The 22,261-nt window shown below is 37.8% G+C and overlaps 1 protein-coding gene across 9 annotated transcripts in view; it reads left to right on the forward strand.

Annotated features, from left to right (window-relative positions):
* The window catches only part of PTPRM (protein tyrosine phosphatase, receptor type M), a 606,372-nt gene that overhangs the window by 496,113 nt on the left and 87,998 nt on the right, over window positions 1-22,261 (forward strand). For all 9 annotated transcript variants that reach the window (XM_018553724.1, XM_018553732.1, XM_018553757.1 and 6 more), the window contains 3 exons: window positions 8,078-8,165; window positions 12,177-12,253; window positions 18,383-18,419. In XM_018553724.1, coding sequence (XP_018409226.1) covers window positions 8,078-8,165; window positions 12,177-12,253; window positions 18,383-18,419 — 202 coding nt within the window. The remainder of the gene's footprint in view (window positions 1-8,077; window positions 8,166-12,176; window positions 12,254-18,382; window positions 18,420-22,261) is intronic.

Below are 22,261 nucleotides of genomic sequence, written 5' to 3' on the forward strand. Positions count from 1 at the left end.
TCATCATAATGACAGATCAGTGTCCCCTGGTTACCAGGTAACCAGGGGATGCTGAACTGTCATGAGAGCTCAGCGGAGCCGGTCGTGATATCAAAGCCAGCTCTGCTGAGCTCTCATCATAATGACAGATCAGTGTCCCCTGGTTACATGGTAATCAGGGGGCGCTGATCTGTCATTGAAAGTGGCCGTAGCAAGCCGCGAGATGATGGCTGGCTCCACCCATTTCGGCTTTCACCTCGGCTTGGTTGAGCCGAAGCATATGCCTGCGGCTCGACCGAGCTGCTCGGCCAACTTCGGGAGCTGTATAGACTATAGTGAATAGCTCGTACAGCAAGTGGCCGAAGCTAGCCAAAGGATCAGCCGGAGCTATGGCTGATCCTTCGGCTAGCTTTGTGAATAACCCCCTATGTGTTTTGTATCCTTATAGCCACATTATTAGGAGAAGACCGAAGGTATGTAAATAGAACAATAACCTATATAATACAGATATCCACTGCATTACTGTTCTGCTTTATTTTGTTTATATTATGGTATTCACATGACCCAATGAACCGTTGTAAGGGACTATAAACAGAGTGATTGTTTTTATAGATAGGTGAACTGTTTTAACAAACGTTAAAGTTTTTTGTGATTTTTATTATGTTTAGTAAAAAATTATTTGAATATTTACATGTATAAATACATGCTCCCGGTACCTCAAAAGTCCAACAATTGACTTTTTAAAATCATTCTTGTAGTCTGAGGGGATTATTCACAAAGCTGCCGAAGACAGCCGAGTGAATAACCCAGCCAAAGTGAAGTGAGCCGAACTACGTTTGGCTATTCACTCTGGCTTAGTACGGCTGATTTCAGCCGTACATCAGCTGCTTTCAGTCGTACATTGGCTGCCTTCGGTCAGCCGAACATGCAGAGGGACTTCAACTCAGCCGATCCAACATGATGTTGGATCGGCTGAGCCGAAGCCCTGGCAGCTAACTCGCTGCCGTTCGCCCCTTTTCTCATAGGGGCCTAATGGCAGTGAGTGAATTGGCTCCGCTATTCTGCTCGGAAACTCCGAGGTAGTGAGCAGAATAGAAAATAAGTGAAATAAATTTAAAAAAGAAAACATAAGTTGAAAAATTGTTTTTAAATTGCAGGAAAATTTAAAAAATAATTAAAATAGTTTAAAGAAAAAAAATTAAAAATAATTTTTAAAAACGCCGGCACAGATACCGGCAAAAGAAACACAATTTGGCATAGTGACAGAGCTATCTTCTAGCAGGTCCCGGCCAATGAATAACAACTGGGCTGAGTCGGCTGTGACGTCACATGCCGGCTCTGCCCAGTTGTTATTGTTTAATGACAGATCAGCGTCCCCGGGTCATTTGGGGACGCTGATCTGTCATTACAACTGGGTGGAGCGAGCCGTGAGATCATGGCTGGCTCCGCCCAGCTGTCATTTGCAGGGCGAACTGCCGTTCCCCTGCAGTTGAAAGTGGATGATGGAGAAAAGCGCAACAGTAGGAATAATATCCAGCTGTGGGGAATCCCTGAAGCCAAGGGTGGAATCTGACTTCTGTTTCACACTAACAAGAATCCTGAATTCCCAGCTAAAATTAGAGCCCTCCTCTCCACGGGAACTAGGCTGAGTACATTGAGTTGTGGGCCTGAGGTCGCTCAACTAAGTGAAATCTCACTATTTCTGCTCCCAACTCAGTGCCTATGAGCTACAACTTATTGAGGCCTCCTGTCATCAGACACCCTCCAGAACTCTCCCTGCTAACAACCCACTGGTGTTGGAGACCTCAGTACCCATTACTTTCATGAACCAGGCTGAACGATTATCAGGCTGAACGATTATCCGTAAAAGGGCACCTCTCACACTTGCTTATCAGTCCACTTTGAGGGTACACATTAGACTTTGGCCCTAATTAGATCCTAAATGAGAACCAATTATCTTGTTTACTTAGCTGATTTGCACAGCTGGATAACCTTCAGCCTGTCTTCTCCTCCACTCTGGCGATGGAATGTCCCTTGGAGTCCTCATGTTCCATACACTGTATTAGGGATGCACCGATAATGGTATCAGTGCCGATACTGAGTACTTGGGTGAGTACCTGTGCTCCGATACTTACACCTGATATGGGAACTTCCAGTCAGAGGGAGGTTTCAACTGACCGGCAGTGGCGTGAGGAAACATGGAGCCAGCTTCCTGGCCAATCAGGAAGCTGAGCAGTGGGTAATGAACCGCCACATGGCTTCCTGATTGGCTGGAAAGCCGGCTTCATGCTCCCGGAAGTACCGGTATCAGCGAGTACCGAAAGATAAATATTGGTACTCGTACTCAATAATGGAAAAATGGAATCGGTTTATCCCTAAACTGTATAGCAGTAGGAACCACAACGACCAGGAAGAGCAAGTATTCAACTTAAAGCAGCAGGGAGGGAGGATGCAGCAGATTTTAAAAACACAGGACACTGCAAAGGTAAGTATATCCATGCTTCTTTTACAGATGGTCCGTTGGGTAAAAGTGACCCTGTGGTGACATGGTCACTTTAAGGAACAGCTAAACTGGTGATGTCTCACAGCTCACGGGTCTATTTCTATATTGATGGAAATGTGGCTTCCAATAAACATCAACACTGTCATCAATTCAGAATGATACTGTTCATCCATTACTTTCACCTCCACAGTTCTTTTCATATTTATTCACATTCCTACCTCTTCAGTACCACAAAGAGAGACATTCCCTTGTTGAGTGTTCCAGTAACACTAAAATAGAAACACAGATAATCATCAGTTGCATGCTAGATTCAGTAATCCATTTTTTTACCATATTAGTCATTTATACCAACACACACATTTAATATTCTCATTTATTCCTAAATTTAGGTTTTACTAATACTAAATTTTTTTCTATAGAAACGTTATAGATGTTCTCAGGGGTAAAATACATTTCTAAAAGGAATATGGAAATGTAAAATGTATGAGTCTCTAAACTATCCACTAGAGGTTATGATGTTAGCTGCATCTTAAATCTGATTATTGAATGGTACGGTCACTCCAAACCATTTTAAATCATATATTTGCATTTTCTACCATATAAGGACATACATTATGTACCCAAAACGAGAAGTCATAAAGCGATGTGTAATAGACTGTAGGACATACAGTCCTTGGCAGTAGGAGGAGCATTTTGAGATATAAAAGTTTATGTTACGAAGAATTACCCAACATTGCATGGGCTTGTTTGTACCGATGCAGAACATGCAAAATCTTACAGTGACCATTTGTGGGTTTGGAAGAAACCCTCACTGGCATGTTGAGGGTGCATTTCAGATCATCTAACCCAGAAAGCTACGGCGGAACATTATATTGAATATCAATTTTAAATACATTTAGACAATCAGAAATATAAGGAGATTTTTTTTGTAATTTGGGAGCTACTCTTCAAATTTAGCTATTTGTACACATACAAAAAAATTATTTATTGGGATGAAGCTAGGTTATGAAAGCAAAGACCAATGTGGGCACATAGCTAAAAGGGTAAGTGGACTTAGCACTAGTGGGCCTCAATCCCGTCCCGATCAATTCTGTAAGAGCACCTAGTTACTGGCTTCATTTAAACATTCTTTATTTTATATTTTACTAGTACCTTAGTCTGTCTTTAAATCTGCCTCTCATATTGTCCTGTACAGCAGGACTTAGGACTGAGAGAAAATAGGCAGCACTGTAAGCCAGTGAGTCTTTGCTGCAATGCACAGAACTGTCAATCCACACAGAGAATTAGTAAGTAAGAGTACAGAGAATGACCCAGGGCCATCCCTATTATGAGGCAGACTGAGGTGGTTGCCTCAGGTGGCATCTCATTGGATCACATTGCTAAGTGCTCTTTTTAACCTGTGACACTCTGTTCAGTGTCCCGCCTAGCTCACTGATGTCACTGGTTGCCAGGAGCTGAGTGGGACACTCTGGCTGTATCCCGACAAGTTCCTGGCAACTAGTGACATCAGTGAGCTGGGACAGAGGTACCGCACACCCCCAAACCCTTCAGTAATATGCACCACCCCCTTAATGTGCCCTGCCAGCACCTTACTCCTCGGCCTCGGGTGGCAAAAACTGTAGAAACGCCCCTAGTGATACCCACATGAGTGTTCTTCTGCTCCTTGCCAATTCACTCACAGGCTGGGGGCAGGTCCCTGAATAAGCCGTATTCTGGGAACTGCCTATGCTGCTTGACAGTGGTAAGTGAATTTTAAGAGCAAGAGACCAAAATATTAATATTTGTTGGCAGGTAACTGCCAAGCTAATTTACTACTTTAAGTTTCAAATTAGAAAGTATGTTTGTCTTCATTCAGTAGCACAAAATGTATTTTATTAACAGTATGGGGTTTTTTTTTTCATAATGTTTATTTTCACATTTTGTGTGCATGCTTGTGTGCATACACTAGGCAGGTTTTTATTTATTTTTTTATCTGATGATTTCACTCCAACATAATGAGCAGTGAAGCAGTGTCTCGGAGAAAAAAAATAATCACTTTACACTAAATAACCTCTTCAATCCTTTTATATTTTATTATTTCCCATTAAATGGACATGAAAAACCTTTCTTCGATTTGTAGCTGCTTAAATTATGCAAATTATTTTGTATGTAATTATAATGCACCCGTTGTTAATTATAAATACAGCTTTTATTTTCATATGGATAGTATTTATGTCATTTGAATAATTAAGTATTCAAGTTCATTGCCAATTTCATAGGCATACTATAATTCTTGACTGTTTACTTAGAAGAAGACAGAGGATCTGCTTTATTGCTTATTTTCATAGTGGAAAAGGTATGGCACTGTAAATCTTTTAGTTTATGGGTCTCCAAAATGATAAAGTCGAAACAGAAAGCTTAGAATACTCATCAGTCTACCAAATTCCAGCTCTTGTGAAGAATACAAATATTCTTAAAGAATCAGTTTTTATCAGTAGGGAACATTTGGCTTTTTCTTGTAGCCTTTGGGTAACAGCATATATTTGTTATGTCTGTGTAAGTATTCCATAGACGTAGGTAGGTAATTGTTGTGTTTCCAATACCCTCATAGCAGCAACCAACATAACAAAGCTCTATGACCATACTGGATACTATATAGGCAATATTAAGTCACCAAGGCAGTATGTCTGCTTTAGATGCAAGCAGCTTCATGTCTTCCTTTTACCCATTTGTCAATGCCTGTTGTCTACCTTTGTACAACTTCAACCATCCATCCATCTTTGGGCAAATATTACATTGGATGGATGGGTGAAGGCGCAACCAGTCTATGCTGCTTAAAGGATACAACATGAGGTTAGACGAGATAGGGGGTTCAATCTTAACATTCGTAAGGGTATTTTTCTGTGAGAGTAGTGAAATTGTGGAATTCTCTTCCACAGGCACTGGTATCTGATGAGTTTTTTTCTTTCACTTAATTTACAGGGATATGGTAGGTGCTAGAGCAAGATAAATACAGACACACATTCACATATACACATACACACATAGGTTGAACTGGATGGACTCTTGTCTTTATTCAACCTTACCTACTATGTTACTATATTACTATTCCGCAGCAGACTAGAAAGAATAACCTAAGACAACCTAGCCCCTTTATCTACATCATCAAAACACCCCCTAAATATTTGATAGGATAATCTGGTGGTGGCTGTAAACAATGATCCTGTAATATGGGGTACAGCTCTCATCGTAATGGAGCACACAGTAATTTCTTTATACCTAGTAAGGCAGCCTACAGCTACTTAATGCCTATGGTAGCTTTTTAAGTAAATGTACAGATGTCTTTTAAATGTTTTTCACTTCCAGAAAAAAAGTAAGAAGCATCTTCATCTTACTGGGCAGCTGTTGACAACTTGGACCCCCACCTTTCTAGGATTATAGCAAAGTTCCTACAGCACAAAGTTCACTGGGAAAGCCTTAGTGTCTTAAATAGAATGTGTTGCTGTTGAGCAGTGTGTTGGGTTTCTCACTAAAAATAAAAACCTTTAATTTTCATGTAACACTTTGAACTAACCCTATGGCATACTACTGAAACAGCCGTTTGATCTTCCTGGATGTTTGTGTTGCTAGATTTATACCACTAAACCTTTCTAAGTGAATGAACACTTGTGTTTTACTGCTCTTCCACCATGTTCAATATGTGTGGTTGAAAAAGGAAAAAGTAGGAGATGATAGTGTTGAATTCAAATAAATAACACTAATCACACCGTGGCCTGATCAAGAGGGCAACATTTTGAAGCTGTCTTTATGTGGAGTTTTACACTAAAAGACGAAAAGAAAATATTTCCATGCAAGATTTTGTTTTAGTATTTTGGTTGGCAACAAATACCTGTGGTTCAAAAGAACTGCACAAAATATCAATCAAGTCAAACTTTGTCACAATCTTTAACAGTGTATATAAGGAAATTAAAGAGTTTTATTAAATGGCATAAGGCAGAACTTCAGACAGTTACTTCCTTAGTTTTGGATCGGGTGGGAAGGGGTTACAACCTGTAAACACTTTATTGTTTTCTCTCTCTTTTGAGAAGATTTTTCCTCATTTCCTATTCCAGTGACACAACAGGAAGTACGAAATCTCACCAATACAGATTCAAACAGGAACACAAAACTGACAACCCTTCCTAACTCTAGGGCCTATGTCACACTAGCAATCTTGTCGCCGATGCCAACTCACCAGCAGAATTTCTTACCCTTTCTGTAAAGGCATCTCATTCTTGCTGTCCAAACCAGTGAGATATCACTAGCAGTTGAGATTCTGCAGTGTTTCTGGGAGTCATTTAATGTAAAGAAAGTTGGCAGTTATGCTTAAGTGATTCTGCTGATGGCAAGGTGCCCAAGGTCCTTACTTTCTGTCGTAGGGACACAACAGGAAGAGAGGGTAAATCTTCCCAATGAGGATGATACCTACAACAAAACAGGCGTAACTCTAGCTTTTATCCGTTGCCCATTCTATCCAAAACTAGCAAAACATTTTTTGCTTGAGCTCTACTTTAATTGTTTTACTAGTACATCACGCCTGTAAAGAAAAAACATTTTTCCTAAGCTTGTTGCTTAGAGAGCACTGAGGTCTACTGGACCAACCAAACACTTATACTCTTGAGTCAATTGCTTGCTTTGTCTAAATGTGAAGTGTCAGAAGAGTAAAATACCTTTGTAAACATCCCATATCTACTATTTAAGATTTTTGTCATCTGTTTATCTAGCTAGGTAACCTGTACTACTCCAACTTTTGTGGCACATCTGGTGACCTTCCCAGTTATGTTAGTTAGTCCCTTTAAAATGTAACTCTGCCCAAATAGTTTTCTTCCATTTGATTGGAGTAGGGTGGGCTTCAGTCCCCTCTTAGGTTTTCACTACTATATGTGTCCCCTGTGAGGAACATCCTTGCAGTTTGAGTTCAACTTTCAGTTAAGCTACTTGTGTCACCGACCTTCTAGTTCTTTACTTAGACACCTTTACTTAGAGACCTTTACTTACTTACCTATGGAGACTTCACTAGACAATGCATGATACAATATTTCTGTTCCTTGCACTACCATTCTTAATGTGTTTTTGTAAAATGGGTGGCAAATGTTATCCTTAGCTTCATAGGCTATGTTTGTATCCTTAGTGTAGGTGAGTCTAAAAATATATGATGCCTGTTGATTGTGACGGTGAATGGCCTTTCTTTTGTTATCAGAAGGTCTAGCAAATACACAGCTTATCAGAATGCTGTATTGTCGATCTCCATTTATGTTCCCATTACAGTTTATTCTTGGTTCATTATCTAGAGAGGAAGCTTGGGTGGCACTGCTTTGAAAGGCATGTGTGATAGTGACAACGTAAATTGTACCTTGCGTATTGCTCAAATGAAGCACACATGATTGTTCGGTTAGATCTCCAGATAATTAAATCATCTTGTGAACAACTGAGACAGTCGTTTCTGTTACTTCAGTCAAACTGGCATTTTTTTCTAGTTCTATTAAGAAGTTATCACTGCAATTCTACTCCTAACCTTGGAGTGTGGATTTTCCCCTCCTTCAATGTTTTGCGACTCTTTTTTTTTTTTTTTTCCAGAGCTTCTTTGAAGGACAGTCAGCACCGTGGGAGTCAGCAAAGAAAGACGAGAACAGAATGAAGAACAGATATGGGAATATCATAGCATGTAAGTGTTGACAGTACAATAGTGGCACTGCATATGATTCCATTGCAATGGCTGCTCTGATAAAACTGACCAGAAAATTTTCTCAGCGTGCACTTAGAAGACAATTATATATTAAGCCCCCCTGAGCAACATTTTCTTTGCCTAATGAATGCTGAAACTTGCAAATTAAATATGTGGATTAACCCTTCAAGACCCAGAGCCAGGATGGAACCAATTGTTTTGTTAATTTTGCTGTGCTTCAAGGTTGTGAGCACTAGATAATTATGCACCCATTTATCTTAAGTTACAGGTTTTTGTCTCAGAGAGATTCCAGACTGAAATTAAAGATTTCATTACACAGGCAAATTTATAACCTTCACAAATGTGAAACATCCGTAGATCATTCAGAAGAAAAGGTTACAAATTTTGTGCCTGTTAAATAAATCATCTTAGCTCAAAGTGCAGGCATACATTTAAAAACTTCCTGCCGTATAGATAATTATGTGAAAAGTCGCAAAATCTAAATCAATTTCCTCTTGTAAGGTTTATAACATTCTCGCAGAGATTGAAAAAATTATTTGAAAAAATTCAGAGCATGGAACACAATATTACTTTATTATTTACAATTTCTTTACGGTGGCTAAACAAGTTTTAGCTTTCGTTTTAAGTTTTTGGACATCAGCATAAATTATGTTGTGACCCAAGGAAAGTCTGCTTGTACAACGGGAAGCTCTGAAATATCAGTAATGGAAATGTTAACATCAGGTATTACTTTTGAAAATATGCAGAAATATTTGGCTGCTTAATTCAACTTTTGCTTGGGTACACCCAACCTGACCATTTACAGATTTGACCACATATTTGACCACGTTTGTTTAAATGCAAATGCTTTGAAATTGCAACCTGAAATAGTGCATACATGCACATTTAAACACACCTTTGTTAGATTTTTCTTTATCTGTATGTTATATTATCCATATGCCATCTTGCAGATTTAATTCTAGCTACTCCCCTTCACATTAGGGGGAGGTAATGAAGATGGTACTACTGTCTGAAAAAAGTGATGTAATCATTAACAAAAAGTATTTTCTTTGTAGAAACTTCTATCATTCTTTTCTAGGTACCAAGCATGTAATATGGGGGTTCTATCCCCTCCTTAATCCTCCCTATTTCCTGCTCTATCAGCTGCTTACTTACTTACTTATTTGACTAAATGCAGCTGTCTATCAAATGAGAAAGGAAAACACAGGGATGGACTAGTGGAAGCCACACTGTTATGTTAATTAATGGTCTCTGCCCTTTATGCATATAAATGAGGATAATTACATACTTAGATGAAAGTGTGTAAAGCATTATGACCTCTGAGCTCTGCAGCAGAGATCAAACCAAGAGACCATAGAGAATCCTAGGTCCATCTGCGCAACAGCTGGAAAACTAAAATCGTTAGAGGTCAATTTTCTTTTAGGCATTTCTTTTAAGACTATATATTTTTAAATTGTATTAGTTGTATTATATCTGTTTTATTATTGTACTATATTTATACAGTATTTGTTTTTAAAAAGAAACAGGACTTTTAAAGTCTTACGTGCTGAATTAATTATTGCCAAAAGTAGAAAATGCTTGGTAAATCTCCTAGGGACCCAGTGCACATAGCACTTGTTCCTATTCAAATCTGCACAGTGTTTTAAAAATAAAATGACATTTTTATTTCTGCCAGTACTGGCTGTAGCTCCACCCTAGGCTGAAGCCCAATTACTAGGTATTCCTATGAGGGAGCACTGAAGACACCGCCCGCTCTACATTCTGCAGCCCGCCATCTAATCTCAAAGCCCTGTCTGTGTCTCCTCTGCTTTCCTTTGCCACCTTCTTTATACTGAAAATAATAAATTTTAAAAGAATAAAAAAAAAGACTGAGCCCAGACCCAGCCGCCTGCTATTAGGGGAGAGAGACTACAGTAGTAACTGGTGGCTTGTGATATTGTAAATGACAGTGCACAGAAGAGGAGCACCATCATTCACAAAAACACTAGACCATGACAACACAAGTCTCTACAACAGCTGATCCCACACCCACTCGCCAGCTATTCGGGGGAGATAGACTAGTGTAATAACTGCTGACTTGTTGGCTTGTGTTTTTGTGAATGACTGCACTCCTATCCAGCTGTCATTCACAACAAAACAAGGCGACAGGCACTACTACAGTTTCTCTCCTCCACTATACATTCCCTTCAATGATGCATTACACTATAATAAACACTGACTACGGCATTCTGCATTTATTTTGCTGTCCATGTTCATTTAAATGGCACCATTGAGTGCAACAAAAGGTAATGCATTTAATGTGAACCTGAATTAAGCAGATTCTTTACACATCCTTATCCATTGCTCAGTCTCGTTTTGCTGATGTCAGGATCTGTCATCTAAGTAAAAAACAAATAAAAAATATTAGAACGTATTCTCTTGTATATAATGGATGTCTTAATAATTTATAAAGCAATATATTGCACACAATGACTGCCAAGATGATGGCTAATGTAAGTACAGAAGAGCCTTTCTACTGGCTAGCTGACTGGTAACTGTTTTTTTTTTACAACTCTTTGTATTTACGCTGAGAAGTTGTGGTGTTTCCATCTTCTGGCCCAACAATGTAAAAGGATCTATTGAATTTGCAAGTAGTAGACTAGTGGATCAGAGTACATATCTGTGAGATACATTTTTACTTTTTGGATCTACCTAATAAGTTTGAAGAAGATGGAGAGGCAGTCACCAAATCTGTAGTACTTTTTTCAGGTTTAAAATAACATTTGTTTTAACACTAGTAAATAATCTAATTAAATTCTGAATCCAAAGTACATTACTTTGCATTTATCGACATTAACCATCATCTGCCATAGTATTGCCCACTCCCCTATTTTATCCAGGTCCTCCGGCAATGTTATATTGTCACGATCCGTTTCTAGTACCCTCTCTATTTTTGTATCGTCTGCAAACACGGAAACATGGCTATTTATTCCCTCCCCGATATCATTAATGAATAGGTTGAACAGTATCGGACCCAGCACAGATCATTGAGGCACACTGCTCATTACACTAGCCCAGTCCGAAAAGGTGCCATTTACAGATACTCTCTGGACACGTTCCCGTAGCCAGTTCTCTATCCACGTACACACCACCTCATCTATGCCCATAGCCCTCAGCTTGTGAAGTAAGCGCTTGTGTGGTACCGTATCAAATGCCTTTGAGAAATCCAGGTATACCACATCTACCGGCTTCCCTCCATCCATATCTCTGCTTACCCCCTCATAAAAAGTTAGCAAGTTAGTCAGGCAGGAACGGTCTTTCCTGAACCCATGCTGATTGTCATTAACTATGCCCTTATCCTTTGCCTATTTGCCTTTAGTAAATCCACCACGATGAGTCTGTAAAATGTAATAAGGAATTAGTTGTTTTTTCTTCATTAAAATAATATAAAGTCATAATAGAAGGTCTCTTGTTAATTAGTTATTACATGTGTAAATCATCTTAGCTCACTTCACCATAGCAAATTAATAAAGTTTGCAAAAATAAAAAAAACCTTTCACCCTAACCCTACCTTCTGTTGTCCTTTGACAACTGACTGAGATCCTGTCAGTTCCAAATGCAGTCTGTTTCCTGATAGTCAGTTGAAGGCACATGTCTTTTTGCTTAAATTATATGGAATAATGCATTCCTAGCACCCCTTTAGTCGTGTATGTATAGTAGGCTAGCTCTTGATTGGCTATCAGGGGTCAGCAGGGAGCGAGAGAAATGACAGGGATGTCTACTTTCAAATAATTCTAGAACACATTCCTGACCCTCTTGCCCTAGTCCTCCCAGCACATTTGTACCTGTATCTAGACAATGCATAAAGGCATATGCTGTATAGTATTCATGCTTTTTGTTTTTTCTTGAGTTTTTTTGCCTATAACAGAAGGGCGCTTGTATGCCTTGTGTTCTGAAGACTTAGAGCAATAGTGTTAAGCATTTCATATTGTAACACTGACTCTGTTGCAGATGACCATTCCAGAGTGAGGCTGCAGAACATTGAAGATGAAGCCAGCTCAGACTATATCAATGGAAACTATATTGATGTACGTATACTATACTTAATTATTTTACTGATTTACTGATTTAACACGCCTCAATGTTCTTCAAAAGTGGTTTATTTGAGGGTTTTAACTGCAAATAATTACATACTATACATGTATAGAGTATTTATTCATTTGAAATGCTAAATACCACACAAAGGAATTAAAGTGGTGTTTCCTAAATGGAAACTTTTATGGTTTTGGATCAGATTTTATCGCTTTATTCATTTTAAAAGTTTTTAAACTGATGTTTTTTTATATTTTTCTTAGTATATTTATACAAATTTCTATTTAAAACATAATAAAAACACGATGGGGCTTGCTTTGCAGCTCCATGGTCTGATTGAAACCTTCAGCACAGCCATCTGATAAGGGTTGAGTTACTGCTATGATGATTCATTTCTTAAAAAAAGCTTTCTTACAGCACAGTTAAGAGTGATATTTCTTCATATCTGAAAGGGAAACTAGAGTACCTCCTGCTGGCTAAGCAGAAGACTGCTAAAAATGCAGCGAAGAACACAGGAAGTTATCAGCTTGTGAGATTTCTGGCAATATTAAAATTTATTTTTCTTTTAAACCTATCACACAGATACCAAAAAGGTTTAAAATACTACATTTTTGTTTTGAGTTTAGATGTGTTTTAAAGAAAGAGAAATATACAACCCACTACATGTTCCCTCTAAAAGATAAAAATAATTTAGAAAAAGTATAGCTATCTTTTTTACCCAACACCACTGATTTAAATTCTTAAATGGATCAAGCAGCCATTGCCTGCAGCAATCTTCAGATCCTCCAGCCAAAACATACCTTTCCCTTAGCTGCTGCTGCACAGGCGATCCCTGTAGAATTCTATGGGGCTGACTCCATGCATCTACTGTATAAAATTGTAATGGAAGAATGTAAGTGCACTTTCAGTGACAGTGCCACTTATAAACATTAGCATTGACTGATGCTGACTGTAGTGTAAAAGTATGGTATAATGTACTATTTTTCCACCTCTTACATTGTAAGCTTGCTTAGGCATAGCACTGCATAATAAATTATAAGGTTCTCAACAAATGAAACAGATTTTCAGCCTTACTGAATGCTTTTACAAGTTTTTACCAATAAACTTCTGGAATTGCTTTATATCCTTCGCTTTTAGTTAGTTTCTACTCCTCTGGGTTCCATAGAAAATGTGACTAGACTAGAAACTAGCTTATATACTACCTATATCTGTGATGGTAAAGCAAGCTCACTAGTCAGGCTTAAAGTGGACTAATGCACAAATTAGTGCTATTTCAACCATCTTGTTGAGATGGATAAATAAAGACTAACAGAAGGACTGAAATTCATACCTTTCCTGGAGAAAAATGCTTCTCCCGTTGTCTTGTGTTGGACCAAGTAGGTAACATTTGGTTACTTGGTCTTTGTTAAAGGGGAGGTTCAGAGTTCAGATTGGCTGATCCCTCCAATTAACAGAGATCATGTGACCTGAGGCACTGATTTTTTAGTCATGTGAGCAGTACTGGAGGGACACTGGAGGAGGATAATAATAAAAATAAACCAAGCTTGCTTGAAAGAGGAAACTTAGTAATTACCAAGTTGATTACCACTTTTATGTTATTAATAGTAATTTGAATAATGTCAAGAACCCTGATAACTTAATATTATACTAGCACATACAAGGAGAAACAGCCTACCTATTCTGCGCTCTTCTTGTTAATCTTAGCATTTCTGGAGCACACAAGGATATCCCATTGTGAAAAATCCTCAAGTCACTGGTGACATGGTATTTGCAGATCAACTAATTACTGAGCCTGAGATTCTTCAGGTCAGGGATGCCCAGCTGTGCAGAACTGCACACCACAGCTCTTTGTATATATTATACAATAAATCCATTTGTTTTTGCCAATGTGGTGAAATGTGTAATAAGGAAGGGTCCTTGGTGTATATACTATTAGTATTAGAAAAAGTTACTGTTGTACTTTTGGCATTATTTAGTTAGAGGTTTTCTTTACACACTCTAATGAATGCGTATAGAAAGTAACTGTTATTTCCTTCTGTCAGTAGTTTGGCATAATTCTTCATTAAATAGAAAGCTGTTTGCATATTAATGTGACAAAACTATGTAATTCCTAATGCTGTGATTTGCAGTCTCTTGTCATCTCCACACTTTTAAGTTCCCTTCAAAGGAGTATGCAGCTGTTAACCAGTGCTTTTAATGCAAGCAAGCCATTTCATTAAATATGTAAGCCTTTTAATTATTCAGCACCACTTCTTTGTTCATATTGCATCATGTTAACCAAATGTTTTACATTAGAATGAACTATCTGAAACATTGTGAGTTTGTAGATAAATCTATTCATTCCAAGTTATAATTGAAAATTATAGAAGCTGTACTGCAAATATGGAAAAGTATTTGGAGGCAGTCAGCTTCTTAATGTGAAATATATTTATCTGTACAGACATGACAATCGGATGGATATGTCTGTTACTGCAATAATTGTGTAATTGGCAGATTAAGTTTATAGTGATTGTGCTCTATTTCCTATCACGAGGGACCCCTTTCATACCAACGATATGTGAAAATTCATGCATTGTGATGTCAGTTGTAAGGGCACACTGCAATCCAACACAACCCATTAAATCTGAATGGGTCCTATTGAAAACATTGCCATTTGTCATTACAAGCTACTTCAGGTGAGGAAGCTTGCGGACTGGGCATCACTGGAGGGGAAGTGAGTATTGCTCCGCTTCAAGAAAGGAAGTGAAGGAAAATCTCTCCAGCAATAAGAGGCTGAAAATGGTAGCCATTGAAACCAGGCCAATTCTCCTGTGGGGCACATAAGGCTAAACTAGCTATATCCAAATGCCCTCCTCATTGTTATCAACATGAACAAATGTGTGGAGAAGTTACTTCTTTTTGAGAAGAGGGGAAACACTATACAAGGAAATGTATAGGAGTTGGGTGTATAAATGCAAGCGGGAGGGGGTTGAGGGTTTTTAGGTACAGGAGATGATTAAACATCAGGAACATTAGTTGCACTGGAATTATAGGTGTTGTAGCTCAAGGCCCTTGGTTCATATCTTGCACTTGTGGTCAGGTCACTGCCTGGCAGGGATTCTAAACCTTCCCTACTCAAAAAACACAACATCTTTCCAAACAACAAAGCTTCCCCTTGCAGCCTGTTTGAGTGCATGTGTGTACCCTGTGTGGAACATGAAGATATATGCCAATTATAAAGTGCATAAAAAGTAATGGAGCAAGGTAGGCAAGTTGAATTAAATGAAAGATTACAAGAAATAAGAGCAGCACAAAAGTAGCGGTCATATAGTTTTCATTAGTGCTTTAACCCCTCAAATAAATCAATCTTGCCTATCATATAACACCATACTGGTGATTACATGGAGAACATGGCCATTTCTCAGGGATTTAGATGTATTAAATGTTTTTATGGGACAGTGAGTTTAAATGTTTAGGAGAAGTACTATTGTCACAAGCATTTTAGTACACAACATTGGAGTCTCGTATGCCTTTATTACAGGCAGATCAGTGCCATGTGCACCTTATTTGCTATGTCAAAGTTTTCAAGGAATTGAAAGGATCAGGTTATTTTCAGCATGCTAAAATGCACTTGCGTTCATTTACAAGATAATCTACACACATTTGTCATCGGCATAGTCCAAAGGCTACTTTGTGGTTATTTGATTTTTCTTTTTAACCACTCATAGGAGTTTATTTATGAACAGTTTGTAGAGCAATTCGCCCTGCAAATCTGTATGAACATTTGTTCTGTGGGAATGGAGACATTCTTTTTATATTTTCTTTTCAGGTCAAATGTAACACACTGAAAATACCACACTGAAAATACCACATTATGGCCACTAGATGGGTCTGAGGAGGAAATGAAATAAGTATTTACTTCCTATGCTCCTCAGCTCCATCTAGTGGCCCTAATGCGATATTTTCCAAATATTTTCCAAATTGACCTGAAAAGCAAATATGCTAAAAAAATAGTTTTTGCCTCCATTTGCACAGAATGAACATTCACAGAGAAGCAGAGAGTGAAAGGCTCTACGAATTGATTGTAAATAGCCCCAATAGTGTCATTTTTCCACAACTCCATAAAGAGGAGCTGTAATTAATGCTGTTTCTGTTCTTTCCTATAAACATCTCTATAATATCTGCTTATGCACTCACATGCATCTATCACAATGCATAAAAAAATAAAAATGCTTCTAAAATCATGAACGAAACCTTAGACAACTCCCATTACTTGATTTTTTTTTTCTGAATCTCAAGTCTGCAGGAACAGTCTGCCTTGTATTTATGTAAGACTTGCTATTTGTTAGCGATAATTTGTCATGCTCAGCAATATTTGCTGGCTCACAAATAGCGTTCCCATTTTTTTAATGTTCAGCAGGGACCGATTACTTTATTTGTTTCAGAATTATTAATATTTGTGCACATTATTTTGCACATTGAACTTACCGCATGTCATTAATTAGTGCCACGGTGTCTGGCTGCAAATGACTGTATATCTTTAGGACAGCAGGTGGTGAATGGCTTCAAAGAGCACAGAAATTAGTACCATTTTTTCCCTCTAAAGTATGCATTTGATTTAACATTCAGATCTTGTCCCCACATTGCTTGCATGAGGTCTCATGTAGAGAGATATAAGCATGAAGCAGCCGATGAGTGTACTGTTTCCCCAGATCTCTTCCTGTGAACTCCATCTCCTGCCAAGATTAGCTTTATTGCAACTGCATACTTATCAACTTGTACCGATGTGCTTCTTTTTTTCGTGTGTATAATTTGAAATCAGGCTTAGGATACAAGTGCCTGCACTCTCCCAAACTTCAATGAAGCCTTACTGTGACCTCTGCTTGCATTATTTTTTCTTGGGGATAATAAGAAGGCCTCCAAAGTCTGATTACTGTACTTTCCAGACACATTGTTTTGTTGTTAGCTACTGTAATGATCGGGTTTGGTAGTTCAAAGTTGCATCAAAAGCAGAAGCGTTTACCCCAACAATGAACTTCTCTTATTTGCTTTCTTTTGGTCTGTTAAATATTCCATTTATATTTTCATATCTGATTAATAAGTGAAAAAGTATACCTGTTGATCCTGCAAGAAATCTTGTGAGCAGATTACTTCCTGTGCTCTCTGGCTCTGCTGCCTTCTTATCAGCTGCATTGCTCCCAGCTATAGTGATCTTTGTGGACCACAAAATCCACACTATGTTATGAAGAGAGATAGGTGTTCTGTAGTCTTGTGTTAGGGAGACAACACTAGTGAGTGCATGTTGTCAATCTATTACTGGTGGGATAACCAGTTGAAAATAACTGAAAAAAGAAAACAAATGCAGCCACCACATCTAAAGCCTGGTAAAGCTGCAATATGTAAAATGTTTGTACTTAGGGTTTAAATGTATGCAATTATTTTTCTCCAGGTCAAACTGCTCCTCATGCAGGTATATTGCTGAGCCATGTATTACACCATAGAACACCTTTTGGATTCTCATAAAGTGGAACTTCATGGCAACAGATACCTTTAAAGTAGAAATACATATAAATTAAATATGATACCTGCAAAGGATTTGTAATAATGACCAGCCATTCTTATGAAACACTAAGTAAAATCACTTGTTTACTTCCAGGTTTAGCATTACTATTTACTTCTTGGGTCAACTTTACTGTTTCCCAAGTCAGATCCTTGCTCATTGAACATGGATGGTTGTTGATTCATTGTCCAGTGAGCAGACTAGAGGTAGGGAGGTGATATAGGAAGCTGAATTGCTAGAAACGACACATCACCTGTTTAACTAAGTAGTGCAGAATGTGAGTGTAAATTACAAAAATTAGCCATATACAATGACTAATACTTTGAAAGATAAACCAGTACACATATATGTACATGTCTCAACTGCGTCTGTATCAGTTTGCTCTGAGTTTTGCTTCAAGTTTCAGTAGGCAAAAAAACGAATTTACAGTTTAGGTTGAGTCCCGTATTTGTAGTATGATGGTTAGAATATTTTCTGATATTTGCTTTGGAAGCACTGTTTGATACCAATATAATTGCTAGACAATAGAGATAGAAAATTCAAAGTCAATCATTATAATATTCCTTTGTTTTCTTTTGAAATGCAGGGCTATCATAGACCAAATCACTATATTGCCACACAAGGTAAGTCCCACTGTTTGTGTTGATCACATTGTGTATGACTTTGTGCTGTGCATTAACTGCGAAACTAGTAAAACTACTTAAGACAAGGTTGTTTTACCAACACTAACATAACATTATTTCTGACAGAGAAATTTGTGTAAAAGCGTTTACCAATCCGCACTGCCATATACTCAGTACACAATTAAATTGTCAGAGCCGTTTGTGGAAAATAGTATAATTACAATCCTGCACTGTTATTTAAATGCTCTGTGGTAGAATTTCAAGTTGACAAACCTCAAAATCTGATGTGTGTTAATAAACACAGCATGTACTTTATTTCCCATTTAATGGACCTTGGCTGTTGTTTTTGTGCAGCTCTAAGAGGTGCTCATAAAATGAGGAAAAGAATACGAGCACAACACAAGCATTGTTTGCATATATAAAATCATGTACAAGCAGTGCTGTATGGGAGAGCTGTAAAATGACAAACTATGTGGGTACATTGGACCCCACCATGCATCAGCATATACAGTATGCTTATACTATCCATATGTTCTTGGTGTCATTTCATCAAAGGACAAAGGTAAAAACATGAAATATCATTATTTGGAGGCTTTTCTATGTACTGTCTTTATCAGAAACAAGAAGTCCTAAAGAAAGCAGCAAGCAAAAAGCAGAAGTGTTATATAAAATACTTTGTCATATAAGTTCACACTGTGAAAACCTATATTTTACCTACTACCATACAACTGGAGCCTCTGCGACATGAGTTTAATTAATAGGATTTGTACAGAACCCTATTGAGTGTTTCCTACCAACCTGAAGTATCTGTACCTCATTAGGATTGAGTCCCTTTGAGAATTAAGAGCAACTTGACACGTTATGTTAGCGATTATACGGAAAGTACAGGGAACAGAAGTAGTTTGGGCTGCTGGTGTACTGCCTGATTTTAATTATTTACAGGCAGTTGAAAAATGTATTATAATGGGAGTGACATACCAGTGTACCAAGCAGGAAGTCATGGTCTTTGCAATGCCACTAGCAGTTATCAGGGGTCCCTGTAATCCTTGTGAGAAATTACCTTTGAATCAATTACTGGACAACAGAGATATGAAACTTACTTTTAAACACTATAACGCATAATGAAAATAAAAAAAAAAAAAGATTTCTTGCCTTTTCGATTTTTCGATTTTTTTTTTTTGTTGCAGCAGGCAACATGGCTGATTCCAGTTTTTTTTCTCAGCACCTTCACAGTGATTTGTCCTAATGGAAAAACTTAGGACTAAAATTTGAGGATTGCGTTTCTCTCATTAACTCTATTATCATTCAATGGACACCCTTTAAATTCTCACCCTCAAAGCCCCTCCTAACATTACAAAGAAAGAGAAGCTAGAGAGAAATGTTAACCCATAAAAACTTTAACTCAAGTAAAAGCTATTTAAACTACAAGCATTTTCTAGATTATCCTACGTGAATGGTAACATGGAACAAATATAAAATAGGCGTTATCCCAATTTGGCTGCAAAAGAGGATATACACTTTAAATATATACAATTTATATGTATAATCGCCCCAAATGTAGCAGAATGTGTCACAACTGTTTTGACATTGGCGCAACATTTCCAATGTCACCAACAGTACTACAACTGCAACAGCAAGTCTGTAACTGGGTTATGTCTAGTTACATTGCAAGCTAGTTTAGCTCTCACAGCAGCATACACTAAACCCAAGCATTCCCAGGCATGTCTGACCTGTACAAGTTCCACAAGCATTATGCAACCAGCCATGTGTGCATGCCTGGACATGGATGAGCTACACAAAACATCATATAACGCAAATAAAAAACTTAGTAAACTTAAAATGTGACAAGAAAATACAAAAATAAAATATTTTTTTTCAAAAGGTCCCTGATAGGTTAAATTGCTCTTTATTTTTATGAGTAGCAGCCACAAAACAATTGTATATGGTAAATCGTACTTTAGCAAACTAAATAATAACAAATCTAGTTTGCGTTAGATCCACTTTAAGCAAGTGATTGCACTGAGCCACTTTGAGCGCCTTGTATTGAATAATCTACATATCTCTGCATTTAATGCAATGCAATGGTATGACTGATTGTGCATTTAATAGTGTATAAAGTTATATAAGAATTACAGTACCTTATTTTCAACAATGCAGTAGAAATTGCCATTTTCATGCAGTTAACCTTCTACACACCACTTGGCTGTTGCCATAATATTTTTTATAACACTTCTCATAATGATGACGCCAAGTCTAGGCATGCTCATGGCAAATGCTTTCTTCTTGACCTTATTTATTAAAGTGCTAATTAGCAAAAGTTTCAAATGCGGTTATTCATACTACTCCTGGCCCAAGAGGTCAAGCCGGTTGGGTCCTCCAGTATAAATATTTATATTATTGTATATATCTAATGTTTCCAGTTCTGCTTGTTAAGCTTAATTTACAATATCTATTTAAGTAAAGTGACCCTCTTGCACAGCTGTATAGATCTGTATGCATAGATTGATGATGTAACACCTACAGATCTATTACTTCTGCTGTTTCTTATACCATTCATGACTCATTTTATTAAAATGTTTATGGTTTGCTATACTAACAAAGTAAGGTTTATTACAATAAACCAATCAGGTTAAGTAGGTTTGTGCTTTTTGCCATAATCATTTTAATAAGATTTTTGAGGTTAACATGCTTTATAGAATTGAAGCAGAACAGTGTCTAAATGTTAAAGTAAACCAATATATATATATATATCCGTCTTGTTGAAACATGCCATTCATGTTATTCCTGGAGAGTATACTGCTGCAGACCTATTCAAATGCTGTCACATTGCCAAAACCCTAGGCCACTGGTCACTTAATTTCTGCTGAAGAGAAACAGCCAATAAGAACTTGTATTTTCCCATTTGGTATTGGTCACATAACATACATTTTTAGGCATTACCAATGCAGAATGGATCCTAACAGTATTTTTTAGAAAAAAAGTTTTTCATTCCTTTTATTACGTAATATTTACCAGTCTGAGTAAAACTGTTGCATGTAACCTTAATGCTCCATTCACACCTAGGCATCAGTGTTTTCGCACACATTAGCACGCATTTTCGCCTAGCGTTTTTGCACGTGTTAAATGCACACGAAGATGCCCATTTTAGCTGGCAGATTCAAAGACATTGCACTCAATGGACAAACGTGCGCAAAAAGAAATGTGCAAAACACTTGTGTACCCTACCTCTAAACCAACCCTAACATCAATCCTCACACTAACCCTCCCTGTAACCCTAATGTAAGCATCTATGTAACCCTAACAATAATCCTCACACTAATTCTCCCTGTAACTCAAACATGAATCCTTACACTAACACTCCCTGTAGATCTAAACATTAATCCTCACAATAACCATCCCTGTAACCCTAACCCTGACATTAATCCTCACACTAACCCTTCCTTTAACCCTAACCTTGACATTAGTCCTAACATTAACCTTTCCTCTAGACATGTGCAAATTTGTTTAGTTCCGAATCGAAATTCATACGATGATTCCAAATTTCTGGATGACAGAAATAATGAATCCGACCTAATCCGGATGTTTGATAACTAAATTCTGATACATACGAATTTCATTCGAAACTAAATACAAGCGGGAAAGCTGTCATTACCACTCTCTGCCTTCTCTGACTTGTTTCTGACAAAATGCAAAGAAAGAAAGAAGCTGAGAGACTTTTAGGTCTGGTAAAAATTTGAAGGGGAACCCCAAAGCCAAAAATAAATAAATAATGTCCTAAAATTCCATACAAGACCATTACTCCGGGCAGGAAAGTGGGGGGGGGGGGGGGGTGGAGGGGCAAA

This window comes from Nanorana parkeri, unplaced genomic scaffold (genome assembly GCF_000935625.1).
Source record: "Nanorana parkeri isolate BGI_ZX_2015 unplaced genomic scaffold, ASM93562v1 scaffold7, whole genome shotgun sequence".
NCBI classification, from domain to species: Eukaryota; Metazoa; Chordata; class Amphibia; order Anura; family Dicroglossidae; genus Nanorana; species Nanorana parkeri.